At 50.1% G+C, this 19,888-nt stretch overlaps 12 protein-coding genes across 12 annotated transcripts; 7 read left to right on the forward strand and 5 right to left on the reverse strand.

Moving 5' to 3' along the window:
• Positions 1-424: 424 nt before the first annotated feature.
• Positions 425-2,062, forward strand: BCR37DRAFT_368952 (cytochrome P450; the record flags this gene model as incomplete). The annotated part of the gene is made up of 2 exons (XM_040868309.1): positions 425-596; positions 639-2,062. The coding sequence occupies 2 exons, from the start codon at positions 425-427 to the stop codon at positions 2,060-2,062; spliced, it is 1,596 nt and encodes a 531-aa protein (XP_040724580.1).
• Positions 2,063-2,114: 52 nt separating this feature from the next.
• BCR37DRAFT_393580 (uncharacterized protein) lies at positions 2,115-4,178 on the reverse strand (the record flags this gene model as incomplete). The annotated part of the gene is made up of 3 exons (XM_040871326.1): positions 2,115-2,779; positions 2,816-3,337; positions 3,374-4,178. The coding sequence occupies 3 exons, from the start codon at positions 4,176-4,178 to the stop codon at positions 2,115-2,117; spliced, it is 1,992 nt and encodes a 663-aa protein (XP_040724581.1).
• Positions 4,179-6,346: 2,168 nt separating this feature from the next.
• BCR37DRAFT_380819 (polysaccharide lyase family 4, domain III-domain-containing protein) lies at positions 6,347-7,376 on the forward strand. The gene has a single exon (XM_040869560.1). It carries the CDS (start codon positions 6,388-6,390, stop codon positions 7,270-7,272), a length of 885 nt encoding a protein of 294 aa, XP_040724582.1. The 5' UTR covers positions 6,347-6,387; the 3' UTR covers positions 7,273-7,376.
• Positions 7,377-8,596: 1,220 nt separating this feature from the next.
• Positions 8,597-10,191, forward strand: BCR37DRAFT_380821 (triacylglycerol lipase). The gene is made up of 2 exons (XM_040869561.1): positions 8,597-9,846; positions 9,888-10,191. Exons 1-2 carry the CDS (start codon positions 8,985-8,987, stop codon positions 10,004-10,006), a joined length of 981 nt encoding a protein of 326 aa, XP_040724583.1. The 5' UTR covers positions 8,597-8,984; the 3' UTR covers positions 10,007-10,191.
• Positions 10,192-10,243: 52 nt separating this feature from the next.
• Positions 10,244-11,140, forward strand: BCR37DRAFT_348625 (uncharacterized protein; the record flags this gene model as incomplete). Its single annotated transcript, XM_040867861.1, has 1 exon — positions 10,244-11,140. One exon carries the CDS (start codon positions 10,244-10,246, stop codon positions 11,138-11,140), a length of 897 nt encoding a protein of 298 aa, XP_040724584.1.
• A 31-nt stretch (positions 11,141-11,171) lies between these two features.
• BCR37DRAFT_340867 (uncharacterized protein) lies at positions 11,172-13,487 on the reverse strand (the record flags this gene model as incomplete). The annotated part of the gene is made up of 1 exon (XM_040867378.1): positions 11,172-13,487. A coding segment is annotated over one exon (2,316 nt), but the record flags the coding sequence as incomplete, so codon positions are not given.
• A 167-nt stretch (positions 13,488-13,654) lies between these two features.
• BCR37DRAFT_380824 (ribosomal protein, large subunit) lies at positions 13,655-14,289 on the forward strand. Its single transcript, XM_040869562.1, has 2 exons — positions 13,655-13,843; positions 13,992-14,289. Exons 1-2 carry the CDS (start codon positions 13,717-13,719, stop codon positions 14,189-14,191), a joined length of 327 nt encoding a protein of 108 aa, XP_040724586.1. The 5' UTR covers positions 13,655-13,716; the 3' UTR covers positions 14,192-14,289.
• Positions 14,290-14,613: 324 nt separating this feature from the next.
• BCR37DRAFT_393585 (uncharacterized protein) lies at positions 14,614-15,303 on the forward strand (the record flags this gene model as incomplete). Its single annotated transcript, XM_040871327.1, has 1 exon — positions 14,614-15,303. One exon carries the CDS (start codon positions 14,614-14,616, stop codon positions 15,301-15,303), a length of 690 nt encoding a protein of 229 aa, XP_040724587.1.
• A 221-nt stretch (positions 15,304-15,524) lies between these two features.
• On the reverse strand, positions 15,525-16,077 carry BCR37DRAFT_393586 (signal peptidase complex subunit 2; the record flags this gene model as incomplete). The annotated part of the gene is made up of 2 exons (XM_040871328.1): positions 15,525-15,968; positions 16,018-16,077. The coding sequence occupies 2 exons, from the start codon at positions 16,075-16,077 to the stop codon at positions 15,525-15,527; spliced, it is 504 nt and encodes a 167-aa protein (XP_040724588.1).
• A 203-nt stretch (positions 16,078-16,280) lies between these two features.
• Positions 16,281-17,543, forward strand: BCR37DRAFT_393587 (ergosterol biosynthesis ERG4/ERG24; the record flags this gene model as incomplete). Its single annotated transcript, XM_040871329.1, has 1 exon — positions 16,281-17,543. The coding sequence occupies one exon, from the start codon at positions 16,281-16,283 to the stop codon at positions 17,541-17,543; it is 1,263 nt and encodes a 420-aa protein (XP_040724589.1).
• A 55-nt stretch (positions 17,544-17,598) lies between these two features.
• BCR37DRAFT_335935 (uncharacterized protein) lies at positions 17,599-18,291 on the reverse strand (the record flags this gene model as incomplete). The annotated part of the gene is made up of 1 exon (XM_040867206.1): positions 17,599-18,291. A coding segment is annotated over one exon (693 nt), but the record flags the coding sequence as incomplete, so codon positions are not given.
• A 323-nt stretch (positions 18,292-18,614) lies between these two features.
• On the reverse strand, positions 18,615-19,876 carry BCR37DRAFT_410312 (cytochrome c oxidase assembly protein CtaG/Cox11; the record flags this gene model as incomplete). The annotated part of the gene is made up of 3 exons (XM_040872178.1): positions 18,615-18,763; positions 18,801-19,321; positions 19,858-19,876. 3 exons carry the CDS (start codon positions 19,874-19,876, stop codon positions 18,734-18,736), a joined length of 570 nt encoding a protein of 189 aa, XP_040724591.1. The 3' UTR covers positions 18,615-18,733.
• Positions 19,877-19,888: the final 12 nt, after the last annotated feature.

Consider the following 19,888-nt stretch of genomic DNA (forward strand, 5'->3'; position numbering starts at 1 on the left):
ATAGGCAGTGCACGCTAACCCCTGAAACCGGTATTTGCCAGCCAAAAATAGGGTGCTTCACTGCGGCAAGAAACACCTCACTGATGAGAGCTTCTGCAGCAAACATCATGGTCGAATTCAGCACAGCAAGATGTTTAGACCTAGGCTGTTCGAGGATCTGTGTCGCCGAGAAACAATATGCGCGCCATACATTGTGGTGGGCACTCGGCGGTCTACTCGGAAGTTGATGTCGGAACACGGTCTCATAGCGATGGAGATCCCTCAGGTTGCTGACCGAAATGTGCACTGATGTGGGCCGGGGTCGCTGCCTCCCTCCGCTATGGCGCGGCTCATTATCTCCGGTGGTCAGGCTACAGCCGCGCCAAAAAGTTTAAAAGACGCGAAGGCCTCAACCCCACACACCACGAACACTCAGCTATCTATCATGGGTCTTCTCGAGCCCGTCGTCGCCTTTGTCTCGGCCAACTTGACCTTGGTCTTGTTGATTGGTGTCCTCGCAGTCGGCATCAAATACTTCAACTTGACGGATGTGCCGCGCATCAAAGGCATCCCTGAAGTCCCAGGCATTCCCATCTTTGGCAATCTCATTGGTCTCGGTATGTCTGCATGCAATTCGGAGCGCAAACTCTAACAATTAGGCGACAAGCATGCTCTGTCATGCCAAAAGTGGGCCAAGAAGTACGGACCTGTGTTCCAAGTACGCATGGGCAACAAGCGTATCGTTGTGGCCAACAGCTTCAAGTCTGTGCGAGAGCTCTGGATTACAAACCAGAGTGCGCTCATCTCACGACCTACGCTCTACACTTTCCACACAGTCGTGTCTTCCTCGCAAGGCTTCACCATCGGCACATCGCCTTGGGATGAGTCGTGCAAGCTTCGACGCAAGGTAGCCGCAACGGCCTTGAACCGACCTGCTGTGGCGTCCTACATGCCCATCATCAACTTGGAGAGCTACGCTGCAATCCGTGATATGTTTACAGATGGCGCCAATGGTAAAGAAGTGGATCCCAAAATCTACTTCCAGCGTTTCGCACTCAACACCTCGCTATCTCTCAATTATGGTTTCCGATGTGAAGGTGGCATCAACGACAAGCTGCTACATGAGATTATCGCCGTTGAGAATGCCATCTCTCGCTTCCGTTCTACATCCAACAACTGGATCGACTATATTCCTCTATACCGCTTGGTGCCTGCACAATTTAGGCAGTCGGCTCCTGCAGAGTTCCGCGAAAGGCGTGACAAGTACCTTGACAAACTTATTGGCGACCTTCGCAAGCGCATTGCAGATGGCACCGATATTCCTTGCATCACTGGCAACATTCTCAAGGATCCCGAAGCCAAACTCACAGAAGCTGAAGTCAAGAGTATTTGTCTCACCATGGTCTCTGCTGGTCTCGACACTGTCCCAGCCAACATCATCCAAGGCATCGGTTACTTGTCTACAATGGAGGGTCAAGCAGTGCAGCAGCGCCTCTACGACGAGATCATGTCAGTTTACCCAGATGGCGATGCTTGGGAGAAATGCCTCACTGAGGAACGTGTTCCATACGTCACTGCCTTTGTCAAAGAAGTCCTTCGCTTCTTCACGGTCATTCAAATCTGCCTTCCACGAAGAAGCATCAAGGATATTGAGTACAATGGCGCCACCATTCCAGCAGGCACTTCGTTCTACATGAATGCCTATGCTGCAGACTACGACGAGGAGTACTTCGAAGACCCGTACACATTCAACCCTGATCGTTACTTGGAACACAACAAGAAGGACAGTTTCGGTGCCGAGCATTACTCGTATGGCGCAGGATCACGCATGTGTGCCGGTTCACACCTTGCCAACCGTGAGCAATTTGTGGCATATGTCCGATTCGTCATGGCCTTCAAAGTGACGCCTCCTTCAAATCCCAAGGACCTGGCTATCGTTAATTGCCTCGAGTCAAACGCATGCCCAACAGCCTTGGTGGCAGAAGCAAAGGACTTCAAGGTCAAGATCGAGCCACGCAACAAGGCGGAGCTCGTCAAATGGCTCGAAACGAGTAAAGAGCAGACTGACTTTATGGATGCTTGAGTATTTGCTAGATCATCTGTATATCATAGCGTACATACCCTATCAAAATCATTTACGCCCAGCCTTGTCCCTGGCCACTGAGCAATGTGTCCAAAAAGTCAAGTGTGAATGCAGGATCATGTTCCACATATGGACCCTGCAACCCGAATGCTGGATAGGACGTCTGACCCGGTACCATATTTCCTGGTAGAATTGCACTTGTGTCGATCTGCTGGGTCTGAGGTAGGTTTCTATTTAGGGACGTGTCCACGGCTGCGGGTCGGAGTTGAGCAATGAGTGAGTCTGTCGTTAGCAATGATCTTCTCTGAATCGATAGCCTACCCAAAAGAATCGAGTACCGTCTCGATAAATGAAGCTCATCAGGTGCACAATTGAACAGCAAAGTAACAGTAGATTCCAGAATAGCCAGAATGTCACTGTTGACCAATAGCATCGACCAGTCTGGATCGCGGAGAACTTTAATGAGCATGACACACGAGTAGATGAGTCGATGGTAGTATCGTACTGGCGCAAACTTGAGCCAGCTGCGACCTTGCGGGCTCTTGTCCAGGATGGCAGAGGTCAGCAGCAACTTTGCCTTTTCAACACAGTCGAAGACCAGCTTGCCATTTGCTCCTGCTGCATTGCCGGCACGTCCACGATGAGCGCGGTAAGCAATAGACTTGAAGTAAAGTTCCGAATAGTAGCAGTCAATGAGTAGTAAAGTCTTGTCGAGACCTAGAGTCAGCCAAATTCATGTATGATGCGCTTTACCGCCGAGAATGCTGATGTCGTCCATGATTGTGTGAAGGGAATGATCGAGCCAGGAAATGATGCGCAAATGGTCTTGCGAATCAATGACTCGCTTGGTGGTCGCCTCATCGAGAAAGAGCATTTGTTGTGCTGTCGTATTGAGGCGAGCAAGCTCCAAACGAATACTTTCCAGCGGTGACTGAGCGCCCTGATCTCGCGTTCGTGGCAAAATGTCGAGGAGCGTCGAAGAGCGCCCGAGCCGAACAGAGAGTGTTTGCTCCGACAAGAAGCATGCCACGAGCACTCGCCTTTGTCGCGAGGCATTGGTACTTTGATCTTCTTTGATTGGGCCAAGCTCAGAAGCGAGCCGAATGGCCATACCAAGCATACGCCAACTCATCGAATCCAGTCTTTTCACAACACTGTTGACTGTTCGGTAGTCGCTCGAGACTCTGACTTCTGCCGCATGATCAGGTCTTTCGTGTCCGAGCCAATGGACAGCCTTTGGGATCCACTGAACGAATAGAAGTAGCGCTTCAATGCCTAAAGTTAGCGAATGCTTGCAGTGTCAATACTCACAATCGAATAATTGCATCGACGAGTTGCACCACATGAGTTGCTCCAGATAGACACGCATGACGTCGAAGCATCGCTCGTGTATGCAGGATTGCGGTAATTGGCCAGAATAGTTGCTGAGCGTATGGTATCGAGACGCAATGGTGATGATGGTCATGCAAAGCATGGGTTCGCGACTCATAGCTTCTGGGTCATGACCAAACCTGGAAACGAAGGGAAAGTAGGTGAAGAGCTCTCTGTAGAAGAACAAGACGTACTCGCGGGCCTGTTGCGCGTCGATGATATTCTCTTGTACAAAGCGCTGGGATGACCACGCACTGTCAAACCTGGCAGATGAGCGACTGAGAGTCTCCTGGTTGTTTCCATTCCGCTCAGATTGAACCATGCCAGCAACAATCGAGAGAACATTCATTGGATCGCTAGCGTCCCGGTTTCGCTCTTCTGATGAAGGAGACGCTGCTCGTCCCAACGTCGCATTCTCGGCTGCCCGGCCAGCGCCTGTATCAAAAGAGGGTGATGCATCTGAACCATTGGAAGCAGACCGCGCCGACATGCTCGTGCGATGACGCTTCAACGGCTTTGTTCCGCCCCGGCGGTCTTCTAGGAAGAGGCACTCCTTTCGCTCTCGACGGCATCGTGCGCACGGTGGATCATTTGGTGCTTCAATACTACCAAGATCACACTTGACCTTCTGTTTGCGACAGTTGACACAAGCGCGGTAGGCCCGCTGAAAGGCCTTCTCTGTAGATGACTTGGGTGTGTCTAAGTTGGCATCGCTCGCAGTACGTGGTTTGGGAACGCTCGCCATCTCGCTCACAATACTGACACACGAAAAAGAGGCCCGTCAAGTAAGCCCTTTCCCGCGTGAGCTCGGTGTCGCTGGTTGCTGGCTCTATGGATCTTGAGGATGAGCCCTTTGTGTAGCTGCGTCGTTCCGTTGCGGGGGCCGATGAGGGTTCAGATGGGTTGAAGGAGAATGAGTCCAGGAGCATCGATCAAAGCAAAAGAGCAGTCAGGGACTGTCTAAGATAATCTTATTGGACGATAACTAACCAGCTAGTCCTCATGTATATAGACGCACATATGTCTACTCGCCTGCTCATGAACCAGAATTGCATGGCACGGCCGCCCCTAGTGAAGATGTAACTTAATGAGACGAGCTGCGTTGCGGCTCTAGATATGGCCCACATGGGACGCACGCTCTAGCAGTAATCCCTCAGACCGATCGAACACAAGAAGCCATTCTTTGGTGGGTATGGCTGCTCCGTCACTGGTGGCTTATATGGGTGAGCAGACTTCTTTGGCATGAATGGCTGCGTCGTGACCGGTGCCTGCGTCGTGACTGGTGGCTGAGATGGCCTAGTAGGAGTCTTTGCTAGACACTGGTTACCGCTCACTATGCCTACACGAAATTAGCACACCGCAAAGAAACAATAAGGCACTTACCGCTACAGGAGAGCAGAGTTCCTTCGCATACGCATCCTTCGTTGCTGCATGAAGATGAACCTGTACAGGTGATGCAAAGATCATTGCTACACGACTGAGAGTCTCGCTTCTCAAGCAACGTGCTGTCTGTAGGCTGGGCAGAGGCAATCGTCGCGAGCAAAAGAGTCAAGCTTACAAGAGAGAAGTGCTTCATGATAGAGAGGTGTCAAACATGTCAGGCGTACGGGCTCTATTTAAGGTTTTGCGAGGCTCTTCGTTATCTGTTTTGGTAGATCTTCAAGTCAGGTGCCAGGAACCAGGGGCTCTGTTTGGCATCGCGAGTCGCGACATCGGGCGGCGGCGCGGCGCACTGCAGCATAGACGCAGAAGGGCGACTAATACCTTTCACATTTCAAGCAGCTCTTTCTGCGTAGATCAGCTTCACAGGCAGTCGAACGGCAAATATCATGGCGACAAAGCGATCTGCATGTAAATGATCCGGCTCCAGATTAGTTTGAGCAGTATGTTTTTGCAAACACGTCAACGTACACACCACATCTATTTGGACGAGCAACTATCATGCAGACTTGGTTAGTGAAGCTTTTCAATAATAATCAAGCAAAGCTAGCAGCAGCCTCCCATTTGCTGACAACTATGTGTCAACCGCGTTGAAGCTTCGATTCTGATGAGTATGCAAAACTGCCCATCCTGTCTGGTCTCATACCTATGCTATAATGTTCCTAAGGTACCTGGCACTCGCTTCGTCTGTCTTGAGTCAAGTTGTTCGGCATGATAGAGACGGTGGCTTCCGTGTCTCCAACGGCGACGTAGAGCTCGGCATCGACAAGGCGGGTAGCCTCTATTCAATCATCTACAAAGGTGTTCAATGGGCTGCCAAAACCAGCGCACGGGGCGGTATCCACAAATTGAGTTCTGCCTTTGGAAGTGGTCTTGCAGATGCGCATGTGTCGTCCTACAAGAAGAATGATGCGACCATCATCGCAATCAGCGGCAGAGATCAACAGGCCGGAAAACTCAATGCCTACTTCATCTTTAGACCCGGCGACGAAAATATGTATATCGGCGTGAACCCCGAGGGTTCATCGGTCGGCGAACTACGCTTTCTGCTGAGATTGGACAACAAAGTCTTTCCACAAGGTGTCAACGAAGCTTGTGATGTTGCTGATGGCTCGCCAATTGAAGGCAAAGATGTCTTCGAAGTCGACGGTGTCACTCGCTCAAAGTTTTACTCTTCGGTACCCATGATCTACAACAAGGTCTACGGCGTCACTTCTAAGACTGGGGACGGCGTCTACTTTGCCCTTGGCCAAGAGACATTTGAAAGTATGTCCGGTGGCCCTTTCTTCAGAGATATCATGAACCAGAAGACAACAGAAAACCAGCAACTTAGCGCATATCTATACAGTGGCCATGCCCAATCTGAGCCATACAGATCAGGTCTCAAGTTCATGACTCTTGTATTTGGACAACGACCAGATGCTGCTCCAGATCTCGTATTCTTGCATAACCTAGGCTTGCCAGGCTCAACACCCTCAGCTCATCGTGGCGAAGTCCGCGGTAACGTCAAGAATATGCAAAACTTGCCGAAAGGCTGCATGCGCTCTCGAGACTGGCATTCACTTCTGGCTAGAGCAGATGTACAGTCACTCTCACAAGCGCGAAGGCGGCATGAGCATAAGCATCACAACGACGAGCATGTGTCCAACAATAGGCATTCATATGGCGTCCAAGAATACACGGTCGTGCTCAATAATGAACACGCTCAGTATTGGTCGCACGTCGACAAAGGAGGAAAATTTAGGATCAATGGTATGCTGGCTGGGACATATCATGTGAGACTCTTCCAAGATCAACGCGAGGTACAAGCTACAAATCTTGTCCTTGCTCGTGGCGGGTCGGCCCAGGTGAGCATTGAGGCGCCAGCAGAACAAGCAACCATGTGGTCCATTGGCTGCCACGATGGTCGGCCTCAAGGATTCTTAAATGCCGACAAGTTTGAGCGCATGCATCCCAGTGATCGACGTATGAGCTCCTGGCTGCCGAGGACTGTCAGTGTTGGCGACGTTCGTCAGTTTCCTATGGCCCAGATTGGCGGTCTAAATCCTACGACCATTCGCTTTACCTTGACTGCCAAAGAAGCCTCCAGCCCACGGACTCTTCTCATTGTGACGACAGCCCATGTGAATAGAGGTCGGCCGTTCGTCAAAGTGAATGGTACGCCACAACGGGTGCCCCCAGCCCCTTCACATCTGCAAGTATATGGCAAGGGCGTTTACGAGTCACGAGTCTTCACTCGTGGTGCTCATTTGCTTTCACCGGCAACTTACACGTTTGGGGCGCTGCAGCTCAAGGCTGGACTGAACGAGATTGTGATTGACGTCGCTGGTAGGCTCAAACCAGGGTTGTCGCCGTTCCTGCAGCCTACCTTCGTGTATGACTATGTTGCACTAGTATGATTTGTCATGCTTCAATCTCGTGATAGAGTCAGAGTCAGGTCTAGTGAATGTCTTGTGTAGCCAATGACAATGGCTGCAGAAGTCATGCATGTGAAATTGCACCGACACTGGTATGAACTCTTGGTGATACGGCCTTCCTGAAGGCACCTAGACGAGAGGACATCGTAAGATATCTACATCAGCAATGAGCATACATTTTAAAGAGGATTAGTACCTTCAGCATATGGTTACTAAGGGAAGTCTGGTGTGCGAGGGCTCGCGATGCCGCAACCGATTCAGAGATTCTCGAGATGGCAAATCCAGTCTTCCTAGGCCGGCCCGCGCCGTTACCTATGAGTGTTTGGTGCTGTGTGTCTATCCTCTGACCGATTTCAAGGACCGCTATGTTGCTATATACACTCGCAACTGCAGTCAGAGGCCAGGCCTCGACGCCTTTCCGTGGACGGGGCATGGTAGCAAGAGTTCTTTTGACCGTGGTCGCACGGCTGACGTGGATCTAATTTGCCAAAGAGAAGGCACTGTTGCTTGCCCTTACACTTGCGATTCATATGGTATCCCCAATCGTGAAACCAGGAACAGTCATGGAGAATGCCAGGGTTATAGTCATCCCTAGCTTCCGGCAGAAGGCTTGACATAGCCAGCAAGAAGCTGAAAGCGATGAGTAGCTTTGCCATAGCTCTTCAATAATCAGCTCACGATCTTCTCTACTGCAGGTGTCCACTTACAAAAGCTTTGCCAATAGATCTGTATCGCTTGAGATGATTGCTTGCTGATGCCTTGAAGGCCCTTGGGTTTTATGAAGCAGAGGGCAGGATGCTTCTCTTATGCGCGATCAGAGCAACCTGATTCAGGGGCAAAGATATGTTCCGTCTCGTTGACAAGCCCGCATGTCGTTGTAACGGAGGAAATGAGCAATGTGATGACTTGCTTCTTTGTATGAATCCTTGGGGTAGAAGGCGAAGGATGATCAGGTGCCAGCTGTCGATTTACTGGTAGCGCATTCAATGAAGAGTCTTTTGACAGCTCATAGTGTAGAGAATGTGCTGCGCTGAATGGTCGCCATGGTACTTTACGCAGTCTCGAATGCTCAGGTTCGGTAATACGAAAGCAAGAAGCTGTTGATACTCGTGCTGCAACGTGGCTCCACGCTCGACGACTGAGGTGGTATCTCCTGAATTTCAGTTGCGAAAACAGCTTGTTTGGAGATGAGCCAATATTCCCGGCTGGACAGCTGCTTCTAGACCCGCAAGAGATGCCGAGACAGATGCAGCGTGCAGGAGTTCCATCTCCTGCGGAAGAGAGTATTGCCGAGCAAAAGATGAGCAGTTCTGGATCAAGCGCGACCTGCTGATGTGTATTGGTTTACTGCTCTACGCCTTGCTCTTGCAGATGAGAATTCGCTGATTGAGCTGGAGTGGGCAAGCAGATCAAAGGACAAGGGAGCAGCATGTGAGACCAAGACGCGTAATGGTTGGGCCGCCTGCGTTGGTCATGCCCAGGTGATGTCTTGAAGTTTTTGTCTTCGATGTCCACTGCTAGCTGTAGCTTGCATCTTGGTCGGACGGTTGTTACAGATACCTGGCTGAGGCTGAGGCTGGCTCGTACGGTTCCGATGCTAGCCATAGTAGCTGCCATACTGAATGGCACAATGGCACATCAGTTGTCCCATCCGTCTCATAGTTTAATTTCGACGTCATGAGCAAGTATCGCCCATGACAACAAGAGCATATGCCTGCTGCCACAGAAAGACATGGCGTTTTGTTCGGCGGCAGACCACGCTTGCCAACCAGAAGACGAGTGACTTGACAGACGACCAACGCGTTCAACAGTTTGGCAAAGCCTGGTCGAGCGAATTCGGTAGTATTCGGGAAACATACAAGTCCTTGAAACATCCAGTCGTCCTCTGCCATGGATTGCTAGGGTTTGATACACTCTATATCGGAAGAAACGATACTTATCATATTCCACCGCTTGCGGTCGTACATTACTGGCGGGGTATCAAGGAAGCGCTCGAGCATAATGGTAATACTGTCTTTGTACCCCGCGTGCCGCGGACTGCAACAGTCGAGGCAAGGGCCAGGATCTTGAGCGATCAAATCAAAGAGAGATTCAAGGATCAGCCCGTCAACTTGATTGGTCATTCTATGGGCGGCCTTGATTGTCGGCATCTCATCTCTAGCATCCGCGAAGTCAATGTGCTCTCGCTGTCGACTGTCGCAACACCCCACAGAGGTTCGCCTTTTGCAGACTACTGCATAGATATGATTGGCGGCAAGGTACGACTACCACGTATCTATCGGGTCTTTGAGAAGCTGAACATGGATATACGGGCATTTGAACAGCTCACCACGGACTACGCCAACAAGGAGTTCAATATTAAGAATCCAGATGATCCAAAGGTCAAGTACTTTAGCTATGGCTCCTACTTCCAGCCAAACATCTTCTCTGCCTTTCGCCTGCCGTGGAAGGTCATTCATGACAAGGAAGGTCCGAATGATGGGCTTGTATCGGTCTATTCAAGTCGTTGGGGCGAGTATCAAGGCACAATCAATGACGCAAATCATCTGGATATCAGTACGAGTCTGCCTTTGCTCATTCAAGTATGCTAACCACAGTCAACTTTACGAATCGTGTCGAGTACTATTTCATGTCGCTTGTGCAGCAAGAGCCCAACTTCAACGCAGTCGCGCTGTACCTTGGCATCACTCACATGCTCGCCAAGCAAGGGCTTTGAATGACCTTTGTCAAGTCAGATCAGAGGCTTGCATTACACAGCCAATGAGTCTGGGCAGCGTGGTCAATAGTCGTCTATAAAGTTGAATCCTGCTAAATCCCATATTTGAGGACAGAAGGTACCATATTTCAGCTCATTTTTATAGCTGGTCGCATTACTGACTTGTATAGCATTACTGTCTGCAGCGTCATTTTGGCGACGACATTTCCAAATTGGTCCCACATCGACAACTACACAATGACCGACCCGGAGCTCAACGAGATTCTGGCGCTAGGTCCAGCTGTCGAGCCCATCGAAGCACCGCATATCAATCCAGAAGATGCCATCAGTCCCATCATGTATCCAGAAGCATACAAGGAGGCGATGGCCTACCTGCGCGCCTTGATGAGTGCAAAGGAGTACTCTGAACGTGCGCTCGCCATGACACAGTACATCATTTCCATGAACCCTGCACACTATACCGTCTGGACATATCGTGCTGATACGCTGCGTGAGCTTGGAAGCGATTTGAAGGCAGAACTACAATTCATTAGCGATATGGCAGAGGTGTCCTCCAAGAACTATCAACTATGGCATCATCGCGAAGTGGTTGTTGGGATGCTTGGTCAATTGCCAGAGAATGAGAAGGACTTTCTAGCGCGCATTCTACAAGATGATGCCAAGAACTATCATGTTTGGACGTACCGACAATGGCTCGTCAAGCAGTTTGGTACAGAGGGTGAATTGGACTTCACCAAGACACTCATCACTCGAGACATTTACAATAATTCCGCTTGGAATCACCGATACTTTATCCATGAGCGTAACGGCCTCACTGGCGACGCAGTGGACACAGAACTCGCATACGTGCAATCAGTCATTGACCAGGAACCTGAAAACAAGAGTCCATGGGCGTACATGCGCGGCATACTCAAAATGACAGCACGCAGCGAGAGCAGCATCAAGGATTTTGTCGCTTACCACGACTCCCTGCCTGCACTTGAATTCATGGCTAGCATTCATGGATCATCACCTGAAGCGACAGCACTCTTGGCAAAATTGGAGCAACGCGATCCCATTAGAAGACATTACTGGCGCTATAGGCAATCTCAGCTTCAAGCAACTACGCAAACTCCTGTTCCGTATCCAACATGATACGACCGACTTTGCGTTTACTGCCTTCATTGCTTTCGACAGCTGCACGCTTCTTGCGAGTCTTTTCAACAAGCTGATCAACACCTTCATCGCCTTCCTTTTCCTCCTCGGCATATTCCAGAATCATACGACGACCGAGCAAGTGCGTGCCAGACACTGCTTCGATGGCATTCTTGGCTTCGCGCTTACTGACGAATTCCAAAAAGGCAAAACCCCGAAGATGCGCATTGTACTTCTTTGGGAGTCGCAAGGATTTGAGAGTCCCGTAGGTAGAGAAGATACGCTGCACGTCCTGCTTTGTCGTTTCAAAGGGAAGATTCTTGACAACGACTTTCGTGCCAATGAGTTTCCCCTTTTTGGGTTTATCGACTTGCTTGCCATTTGAGAATTTGAGCTCCAATGCATGCTCATCGAGCTTGAAGCCTTGCATTGCCGACAATGCCTGTCGTGCATCTTCCTCGGTAGCAAATTCAACAAATCCAAAACCCATCGATAACCGCGCTGTTGAATCTCGTGGATCTGGCTTTGTTTTGACGGTCGCTTGTCGGAATCCCTTGAGCGACTCAAAGATGCGCGTGAGTCCTGGCGCTCGGGTCTCAAAGTTGAGATTCTTGACAAACAACGTGGCTGTTGATTCTTGTTCATTGGCGTCTTCTTCCTCCTCTTCCTCTGCTTCGCCCGACTGTTGTACCGGAGGCGGGCTGTTGAAGGTTCCCACGGGTCCCTTTTCGAGGTACAAGATGCCGTCGCCAAGCTTGCGATATGCCAATTTGCTAAAGACGCTCTTACCCATATTCCCGTCCGTCACCTCAACAATGGCAAGTCCGCCCACTTCAGGCATCAGTAAGCGTCGAATAACGCCACCAGCAGACTCGACCAGTCCACGTATTGCAGCCTCATTGGCACTGCTTGGTAAATTCTTGAATAATAGGACTGCATCATCTTTTTGCTTTGTCGAGCGGAAAGATTGTAAATCCACGCCATGTTGCAAGAAGAACTTGCGAATATTACCCAAGGCGGATGCTTCTGCCAATGCCATGGTCACTGCTGCATTACTCTGTGATGGATCCAGCAATTCACTCTTTGCAACGCCAAATTTCTTTGCTGTTGTTTCCAAGACGGCGTTACGATCAAGGTAGAGGGCATTCCAGTTGAATCGCGTCTTGGCTGCTTCCTTACGTCTTTCCTCTTTACGCTTCTCACCAACGTTGAGTTTTTGACCTGGCGCAAGGGGTCGTTCCACCTGTATTTGTGCTTTGCCCGGTAGAATGTGAAGGAGACGACCATGGAACTGCTTGCCATCGAGAGCGGTGAATGCAGTGACTGCGTCATTCGCATCCCTGAACTTGATGAAGGCAGTGCCCTTGGGCTTCCCGTCAGCTTGTGGCAAGTGAACTTCTTCAAGGTCGCCATAAGAGTTGAATAAGGATTGCAAAGCGCCTTCATCCACGGTAAAGGCGAGATTGCGAAGGAAGAGACGGGCCGTGTCGTTGATGGTCTCGATGGCAGCGTCGTGTGCTGCTTGCTTGTCTGCGGCACAATCGGCGTCAAGTTCTTCTTCTGTTTTTGCAGGTGTCATTGGGGCAGTCTTGCGTGCTGGTATTACTGCTTGCTTGGCTGGTTGTGTTGATGTTGTCGCTGCAGGGATATGGATAGATGAGGTTTGCTGACTGTCGTCGAGGTCAAGTAAGCGGGACGTGCGATTCCGTAGCCATTCTGCATCATCTGCTGTTGCGTCCACAGTCGGCGCTGATGGCTTGACGCTATCGACCTGTGGCGACTTGATCTGTGCTGCTGGTCTTTCCTCGGCCGCTTCAATCACCTCGAACGTTTCTTCTGCAGGCTGTGGCAAGTCTTCATACTCTGCTTCGTCCATCGCTTCATCGGGGAGTACCGCTGCTTGTTGCACAAACCCACCATCATCGTTCAAAAAAGTTCCCGTCTTGCTGCGCTTTGCATTCAACCGTTTAAACTCCTCGAATTGCGCATCCACCTCTTGTTCAGGCTCTGCCTTTCGTTTCTGCTTGAGCCGTTCACGCGCTGCCGTTGCAATCGCCAGCGCATCTTCACCCGTGCGTTTCCGTTTATAGTTCGTTTCTTGCTCTTGCTCAATACTCCGTGCGCATTCAGCACTGATTTTAGTTGTGCCAATGAACGTATTATGCCAATGTTCAACAGCGCGTTCTGCTTGGTCTGCTTGGCTATACCCAACAAAACCGAAGCGACGCGACTTGCCGGTCTTTGAGAGTTGGAGTTTTGCGTCTGTAGGTGTGGAGAAGGATTGGAAGTGTGCGGCAAAGGCTTCTTGCGTGAGGTAGGCGGGCAGGTTCTTGACGATGATGCGGCTGGACATGCTGGGGATATGAGAGCAAGGGCCAGCTATAGGAGGCTAATGAAGTCTATCTATTTCACTTCTAGACTGAGTTCTGGTCCAAAATAAAGAATATCCCACGCCCAGCTGCCTAACCCTGCTTTGTATAAATTCTGCTTCTCTTCTTTCCTTCTGCTCCTCAACAGAGACTACGAGAAGCATCCTTCTTGTACGAGTTCAGTAAAGGAAAAGGCTTCTACTTCAAATGGCACCCAAGACAAACAAGAAGTCCTCCAAGGAGGGAATCAACTCAAAGCTCGCTTTGACCATCAAGTCTGGAAAGTACTTTTTGGGATACAAGTCGGTGCTCAAGACTTTGCGAAGTGGAAAGGGTATGTTTCTTTTTCCATGGAGAGTCTCGGTGTTTGCTTGACCGCGTCTTCATTGTTCACTACTATATGACTATGTGACTATGTGACTATGGACAAGAAGACACCGAGATGAGAGTTGACCAGAGCACATGCTAACCCCTTCTCACAGCCAAGCTGATCATTGTGTCTGCCAACACACCTCCTCTGCGCAAGTCGGAGCTCGAGTACTACGCCATGTTGGCCAAGTGCGATGTCCACCACTACGCCGGCAACAACATCGAGCTCGGCACTGCATGCGGAAAGCTCTTCCGTGTCGGTTGTCTCTCGATTATTGACGGTGGTGACTCTGACATTCTGTCTCCCGCTTAGACTCCTTCTCTCTCTCCCTCTCTCTAGCATATCTCCTCATTGCATACTTCCCACACTTATCTGTGACTATCTTTTTGACTACTATGTTTACTGAGCTGTGACTGCTCTTCACGTGTGATGGCATCATGACTTGGGGTTAGGCCAGTCGATCGATCTCCGCTGATTCAGTCTCAGTCTGATCCAGTCGCTGTCGTCGCTGCAATAACTGGTAGCCGCTGTAGTCAGAGGAGCGCCCGAAATTGGTCGCCTTGATTTCTAACCCATCCAACAACCAAGAAGGAGCACTACCAGCAGCATACCAGACACAGCAGCAGACACAGCAACAGACAACACCCTCACAGCGACCAGGCCACTCTCCCTCTTCCTCCTCGCCCCCCTCTCAATCACTTGAAAAAGACAATCAAGCAGCGCATCTTCTCATCATGCCTCCCTCCTCGCACTACCTCAACCTGCTCAACCTCACCCAGCCCGGCGACGACATCACTCAAGATGCCTATGCAGCCGCCGACCTCTCCAAGGAACTCGAACTCTTCACCAACAGCAGCTTCCTCGACCAAGAATCCGCCTTTTTCCCAACCAACAACTACGCCTCATCGCAGTATGACCTACCAACTCAACCGCAACAGCAGGGGAGTGTCAAGCGATCCGGTAAGAGCGTTTCACCAACGATACGATCGGCCTTTGCGCCCGCTCAAACACTGGATCTCAATTACATGTTCAATACACCCACTGCGCAACAAACCCTGCCATCAGCAGCCATGGATCTATCATCCCATGAGCAGAAGCGTAAACTCGCTCAAATGGACTTCACCACAACTGGTGGTATTGAGGTGGATGCGTTTTCGCCATCGACGCCAGGAGGTTCGAAAATGACGAAATCGCTCGAAGAAGAGGATAAACGGCGTCGCAACACGCAAGCTTCTGCGCGTTTCCGAGTCAAGAAGAAGCAGCGCGAGCAAGCTCTTCAAGAAACTGCAAAGCAAATGACGGATAAGTGCACGACGCTCGAATCGCGTGTCAAAGAATTGGAGTTGGAGAACAAGTGGTTGCGCAATTTGTTGAAGCCTACGGAGGGTCAGTCGAAGGAAACTGCTGCGACTGAAGGACAGTAGGATGCCCTTTTCTTGCACCCGGCTTTCTCAACTGTTCAAACTTACGAAACAACAGATCCCAAACGACCCTTTCTTTTGGCAGTGAAGGGGTACACCGATTGACTTTCTGACACTGCCTCTAGACTTGCAGAGATGCATCTCAAAGAACGATAAAACACACATATATCTGCCAACATCAGGCTAGTACATTCATTTTCTAAGGAAGACTTGATGACCTGTGACTATTGCTTCTTCTTACCCTCTGCCTCTTGCACAACCAATCCCAGCCAAGTGATGAAAGGCTCCTTGACGATATTGCCATCCGTGTCAAACCACTTTGTAAACAACTCCTGACGTTCCAACTTGCCGGCTTGCCCAGCAACTTGAATCACCACTTGATACACAGGTTTCTTTGTTTCCGTCTTGGTTCGGATAGAGATCGTCTGGCCTGCTTTCCTACCAACATAGACAACACCATCCTCCACGAAATATTGGTAACCCAGCATTGCGCCATAAGCGAGGAAGTACACAACCACACCGATAGCCGTATACAACTTGCCTGCTTCAAAGCCATACCTGTAATCATAAAGACCACTGAGGACAGCTGCAAGGACACCTGTGAAGCCAAAGAAGAGCCGTGTGTCCAGGTGTGTGTGGTCTTGCTTGTAGCCTAGCTTCTCCAAGCACTACGGTATGTCAGTCAAAGAAGTCTGTTGAAGATGAAGCACGACGTACAGTGGGAATGACATCGTCTGACTCTGCCTTTAGATCTTTGAGACTCCACAAATTGACCATCGTTGCTGATGCGCGTCTCTCTGTTCTGGACACGTCGCTTTGCATCTTCCAGTCGCGCATTAATCTGAAGAGGAGCTCCCCTAGCTCTCCCATCTGAATGCACATATCAGGCCACAGAGCGCGACTCAATCAACTCTGCAAGTCCTTGTTCTATTGCGTCTGCTTCCTCTCACTCTTGCTAGTCAAGTTGGCCTCTATTACAGATGGATACCGTCAATCCCAAAACAACTCATTTCGAGTTCTTTGGGCCTGTCGGTGCAGCTGCTGTGACAATAGGCACACCACTTCTCACGTATTGGCTCTTTCTAGCGTGCACACCCACACACTGTGCAACAGCCAGCTTGCCTATCTTACCACCACTCCAAGACTTCCTGACTCTTCAAGCGTGTGGGCTGTATGCTGCATGGTTCCTGCTTTTAATGGCATTATACTACCTCTTGCCAGGTGAGCAAGTACAAGGCCAACCCCTCGTCACAGGTACCAAGCTAAGCTATAAAATCAATGGCTTCTCATCCCTCAGACTCATCCTCGCTGTGGTTGTAGCTGGGCTATTTATGAATCCAAAATTCCTGGAACCGTTATGGGAACAGACCTTGCCACTCCTCACAGCATCCCTCTTGGCATCGATTGGATTGGCGTTATGGAGCTACACAACGTCGTATACACAAGATAAAGCACTCCTTGCACATGGTGGCAATAGTGGCATCTTCATCTATGATTTCTTCATTGGACGGCACCTGAATCCACGATTATTCAATGGATCCTTTGATGTCAAGTATTTCTGCGAACTGCGACCAGGACTCTTCCTCTGGGTCTTACTGAACCTCGCCAATCTGATGCATCAGTATAATACCACAGGCACCGTGGGCCTTGGTATGCTGTTGGTCTGTGCCTTTCAAATCTGGTATGCAACCGATTCCGTCATCAATGAGGAAAAAGTCCTCTCAACCATGGATATCACAACAGATGGCTTCGGTTTCATGCTAGCATTCGGTGATCTCTGCTGGGTCCCGTTTGTGTATTCTCAGCAATCACGATACTTGGCCTTGCACCCCGTCACCCTCTCTTGGCCAATTCTCGCAGCAGTGGTAGCGTCGCAAGCTATTGGATTCTACCTCTTTCGCAGTGCCAATTCACAAAAAGATCGCTTCAGGAATGACCCAACGCACGCGAGCGTCAAGGACCTGCGATTCATCCAAACACAGCGTGGCACAAAATTACTCTGTGATGGATGGTGGGGGAAAGCACGACACATCAATTATTTGGGTGATTGGATCATGGCTTGGTCGTATTGCTTACCCACTGGATTTGGCATGCCGCTCACTTACTTCTATGTCGTTTACTTTGCCGTTTTGTTGATTCATCGCGAACGCAGAGATGAGGATAAGTGTAGTCGTAAGTATGGCAAGGATTGGCTGGCGTATAAAGCCAAGGTCCCTTGGCGTATCATTCCATATGTCTATTAGACGTGCCATGCTAGAATCTGCATATGCATATTGAATTCGCGGGTCCTCAGGACATGGGCGGTGGCGGCGGTACAAACCCACCCATCGCAGCTGTTGTGAAACCAGCAGGTAACGCCAATGGCTGCTCTACAGGCACCAATTGAATATTATTCTTCTTTGCCTGCTCTGCCAGTAACCGTTCGGCTTTGTCGCCATGCCGTTGACCACCTGCCGTACCATTCTCTTTATACGCATACTGCACCGTGACACACTGATTCATTAGAAATTGATTATGCATCCCTGCAATGGCTGCATCAGCAGCATCAAACGTTGCAAGCGTGACAAATCCATAGCGTTTCCCAGTCTCTGCTTGTTGCGTCACAGTAGGTGGTTGCAACAGTTGACCAAATGCTGAAAACGTATCGAGTAGCGTTCGTGCATCCACGAGCGGGTCGAGATTGCCAATAAACAGCTCAGCGCCAATACTCGTTGCAATACCTTCTTGCTTCTTATCCGCACTCGCCTTGTTGACACGAATCGGTTTCCCAAAGAGTTTAATGCCATGCATGATTTTCACGGCATACTCTGCATCACCTGCAGTGAGAAACTCACAAAACCCAAAACCACCATGACTGCCCATCACGCGGTCTTTTGGGATATAGACATTGACGAGTGGGCCAGCTTGAAGCATGAGTTCAAAGAGAAGTTCGTCTGTTACTTTTTCATCGAGGTTGCCTACATAGACTGTCGCCTCTGGATTGCGGTCGCCCATTCAGTGTGTAGCAAGGCAACAGCGTACCTTGAGCTTGAGCTAGATGATTGCAGCAGAATGAGCAGAAGATGCGAGTAAGCGAGTGGTAATTTGCTATGCAAGTGTGTGTGGTGGGATTTAGCTAAAAAAAAGCTACGTCGTATTCAGCTCAACTACTGTCCTCCATTATAAGAAGGAAGCAAAACAGAGAACCTTCCGCACAAGGTGCCTCCAGCTCTCCACGCAGAACAACGCTTTAGTGCCGTAAGGCAAATTGGCTGGTCATAAGAGACACAGCATATCTCGTCACTCCCAGTGCTAGTCTCAATAGTGATGCTGTTCCCCAGCGTATTTGTAGTAAGGATTGCCGTAGCAAGCCTACCACAAGACCAGACAGGCTGGCCAGCGCAATGCTTTTTCGAAAAAACCCCGAAAAAAGCTTCGAAGCAAGCCGTTTCGACTAGTATGGTGAGATCCACTCGTGTGTGGTCTATAAAGTTCAAATCCTAGTGCGTCGCCGGCATCACGACGTTACCCTTTGCATCATACCGCGCCTTGAAGAATGTGTAAGACAGTGTAATGAGGTCCACTTCCTTCATACGTGGATCATCCACAACATCCGGATCAATAAAGAAAAAGACTGGCATATCCACCGTCTCCTTTGCATTGAGTTTTTGCTCGTCAAAGCAAAAACACTGCACCTTGCTGAAATACGGTGCAGCAATATCAGGTGTTACATTGTATGTTGCAATGCCAATGATATCCTCATCCGATAGATTCGTTGCCGTGTAAAACGCCAATGCCGTTTCACCAGGCAATACCGTGACTTGTCGTTGTTGCGGTGTAAACTTCCACTGTAGACTATCTGAAACTTGTGATGTAAAAGTGACTCTTATCCGTTTCGCTTGCTGTTCACTCAGCGCTGTCATACGATCTGGCGTGAATCGCTCAGCATCCGTCACGGGTGTTCCACCGAAGCCAGTTGTGCGACAATAAGCTTTATACATCGGTACTGCAGCGTACGACATGCCGAGCGTACCGATGAGCACTGCCAAGCCGTAGAGAAGACCGTTGGTATGCCGTTGATTGAGGCGCGGATCGATACGTCGAGGCGCCATCGTGGAAGCATAGCGTATCTTTGTTGTCGGTGACTCGACGGCTAGTCTGCAGCAAGGCCTTGGTCTGCTGAGCCAAGGAGAACGCAGTACACGTCGCGACATGTCCATAAATGCTAATGCAAATGCGCTATACCAAGATGAAAGAGAATGAGAGAGGAAACATCTTGTGGTCGTGTAAGCAGAAAGTGTAGATGCACCGGTCACAGTCACAAAGACTCTATAGCCCAACAGCATCCTCCAACATCCCTCCCATCCGCGCGGCCCAGGAGCCGCCATGCTCTCTGAAGCCCTTGATGCGCTGCTGCTTATGCTGTGACAGCAAAAAGAGCAGCAGCGTCACCAGCATCACGCCAGCCAACATGAGCAATATCCGTTGCCATGTCCAAAAGCCAAGTGACAGCGGACTGCGCTGCTTCTGTTGTTTCCGTCTCCGTTGCTCGATACGCGCCAGTCTGAGCTTCTCTACGCGCGGCTTTGCGCGCCATGCTTCCTTGTCC

This window comes from Protomyces lactucae-debilis (assembly GCF_002105105.1).
Source record: "Protomyces lactucae-debilis strain 12-1054 chromosome Unknown BCR37scaffold_12, whole genome shotgun sequence".
NCBI classification, from domain to species: domain Eukaryota; kingdom Fungi; phylum Ascomycota; class Taphrinomycetes; order Taphrinales; family Protomycetaceae; genus Protomyces; species Protomyces lactucae-debilis.

What these genes read in the sequence shown, in the direction of transcription:
- BCR37DRAFT_380824 (XM_040869562.1), top strand. Translation starts at nt 13,717, where the DNA reads ATGGCACCCAAGACAAACAAGAAGTCCTCCAAGGAGGGAATCAACTCA. An exon ending in GACTTTGCGAAGTGGAAAGG is followed by an intron (nt 13,844 to 13,991) that starts GTATGTTTCTTT and finishes CCCTTCTCACAG; the next exon opens with CCAAGCTGATCATTGTGTCT.
- BCR37DRAFT_380819 (XM_040869560.1), top strand. Translation starts at nt 6,388, where the DNA reads ATGCAAAACTTGCCGAAAGGCTGCATGCGCTCTCGAGACTGGCATTCA.
- BCR37DRAFT_380821 (XM_040869561.1), top strand. Translation starts at nt 8,985, where the DNA reads ATGACAACAAGAGCATATGCCTGCTGCCACAGAAAGACATGGCGTTTT. An exon ending in CGCAAATCATCTGGATATCA is followed by an intron (nt 9,847 to 9,887) that starts GTACGAGTCTGC and finishes TGCTAACCACAG; the next exon opens with TCAACTTTACGAATCGTGTC.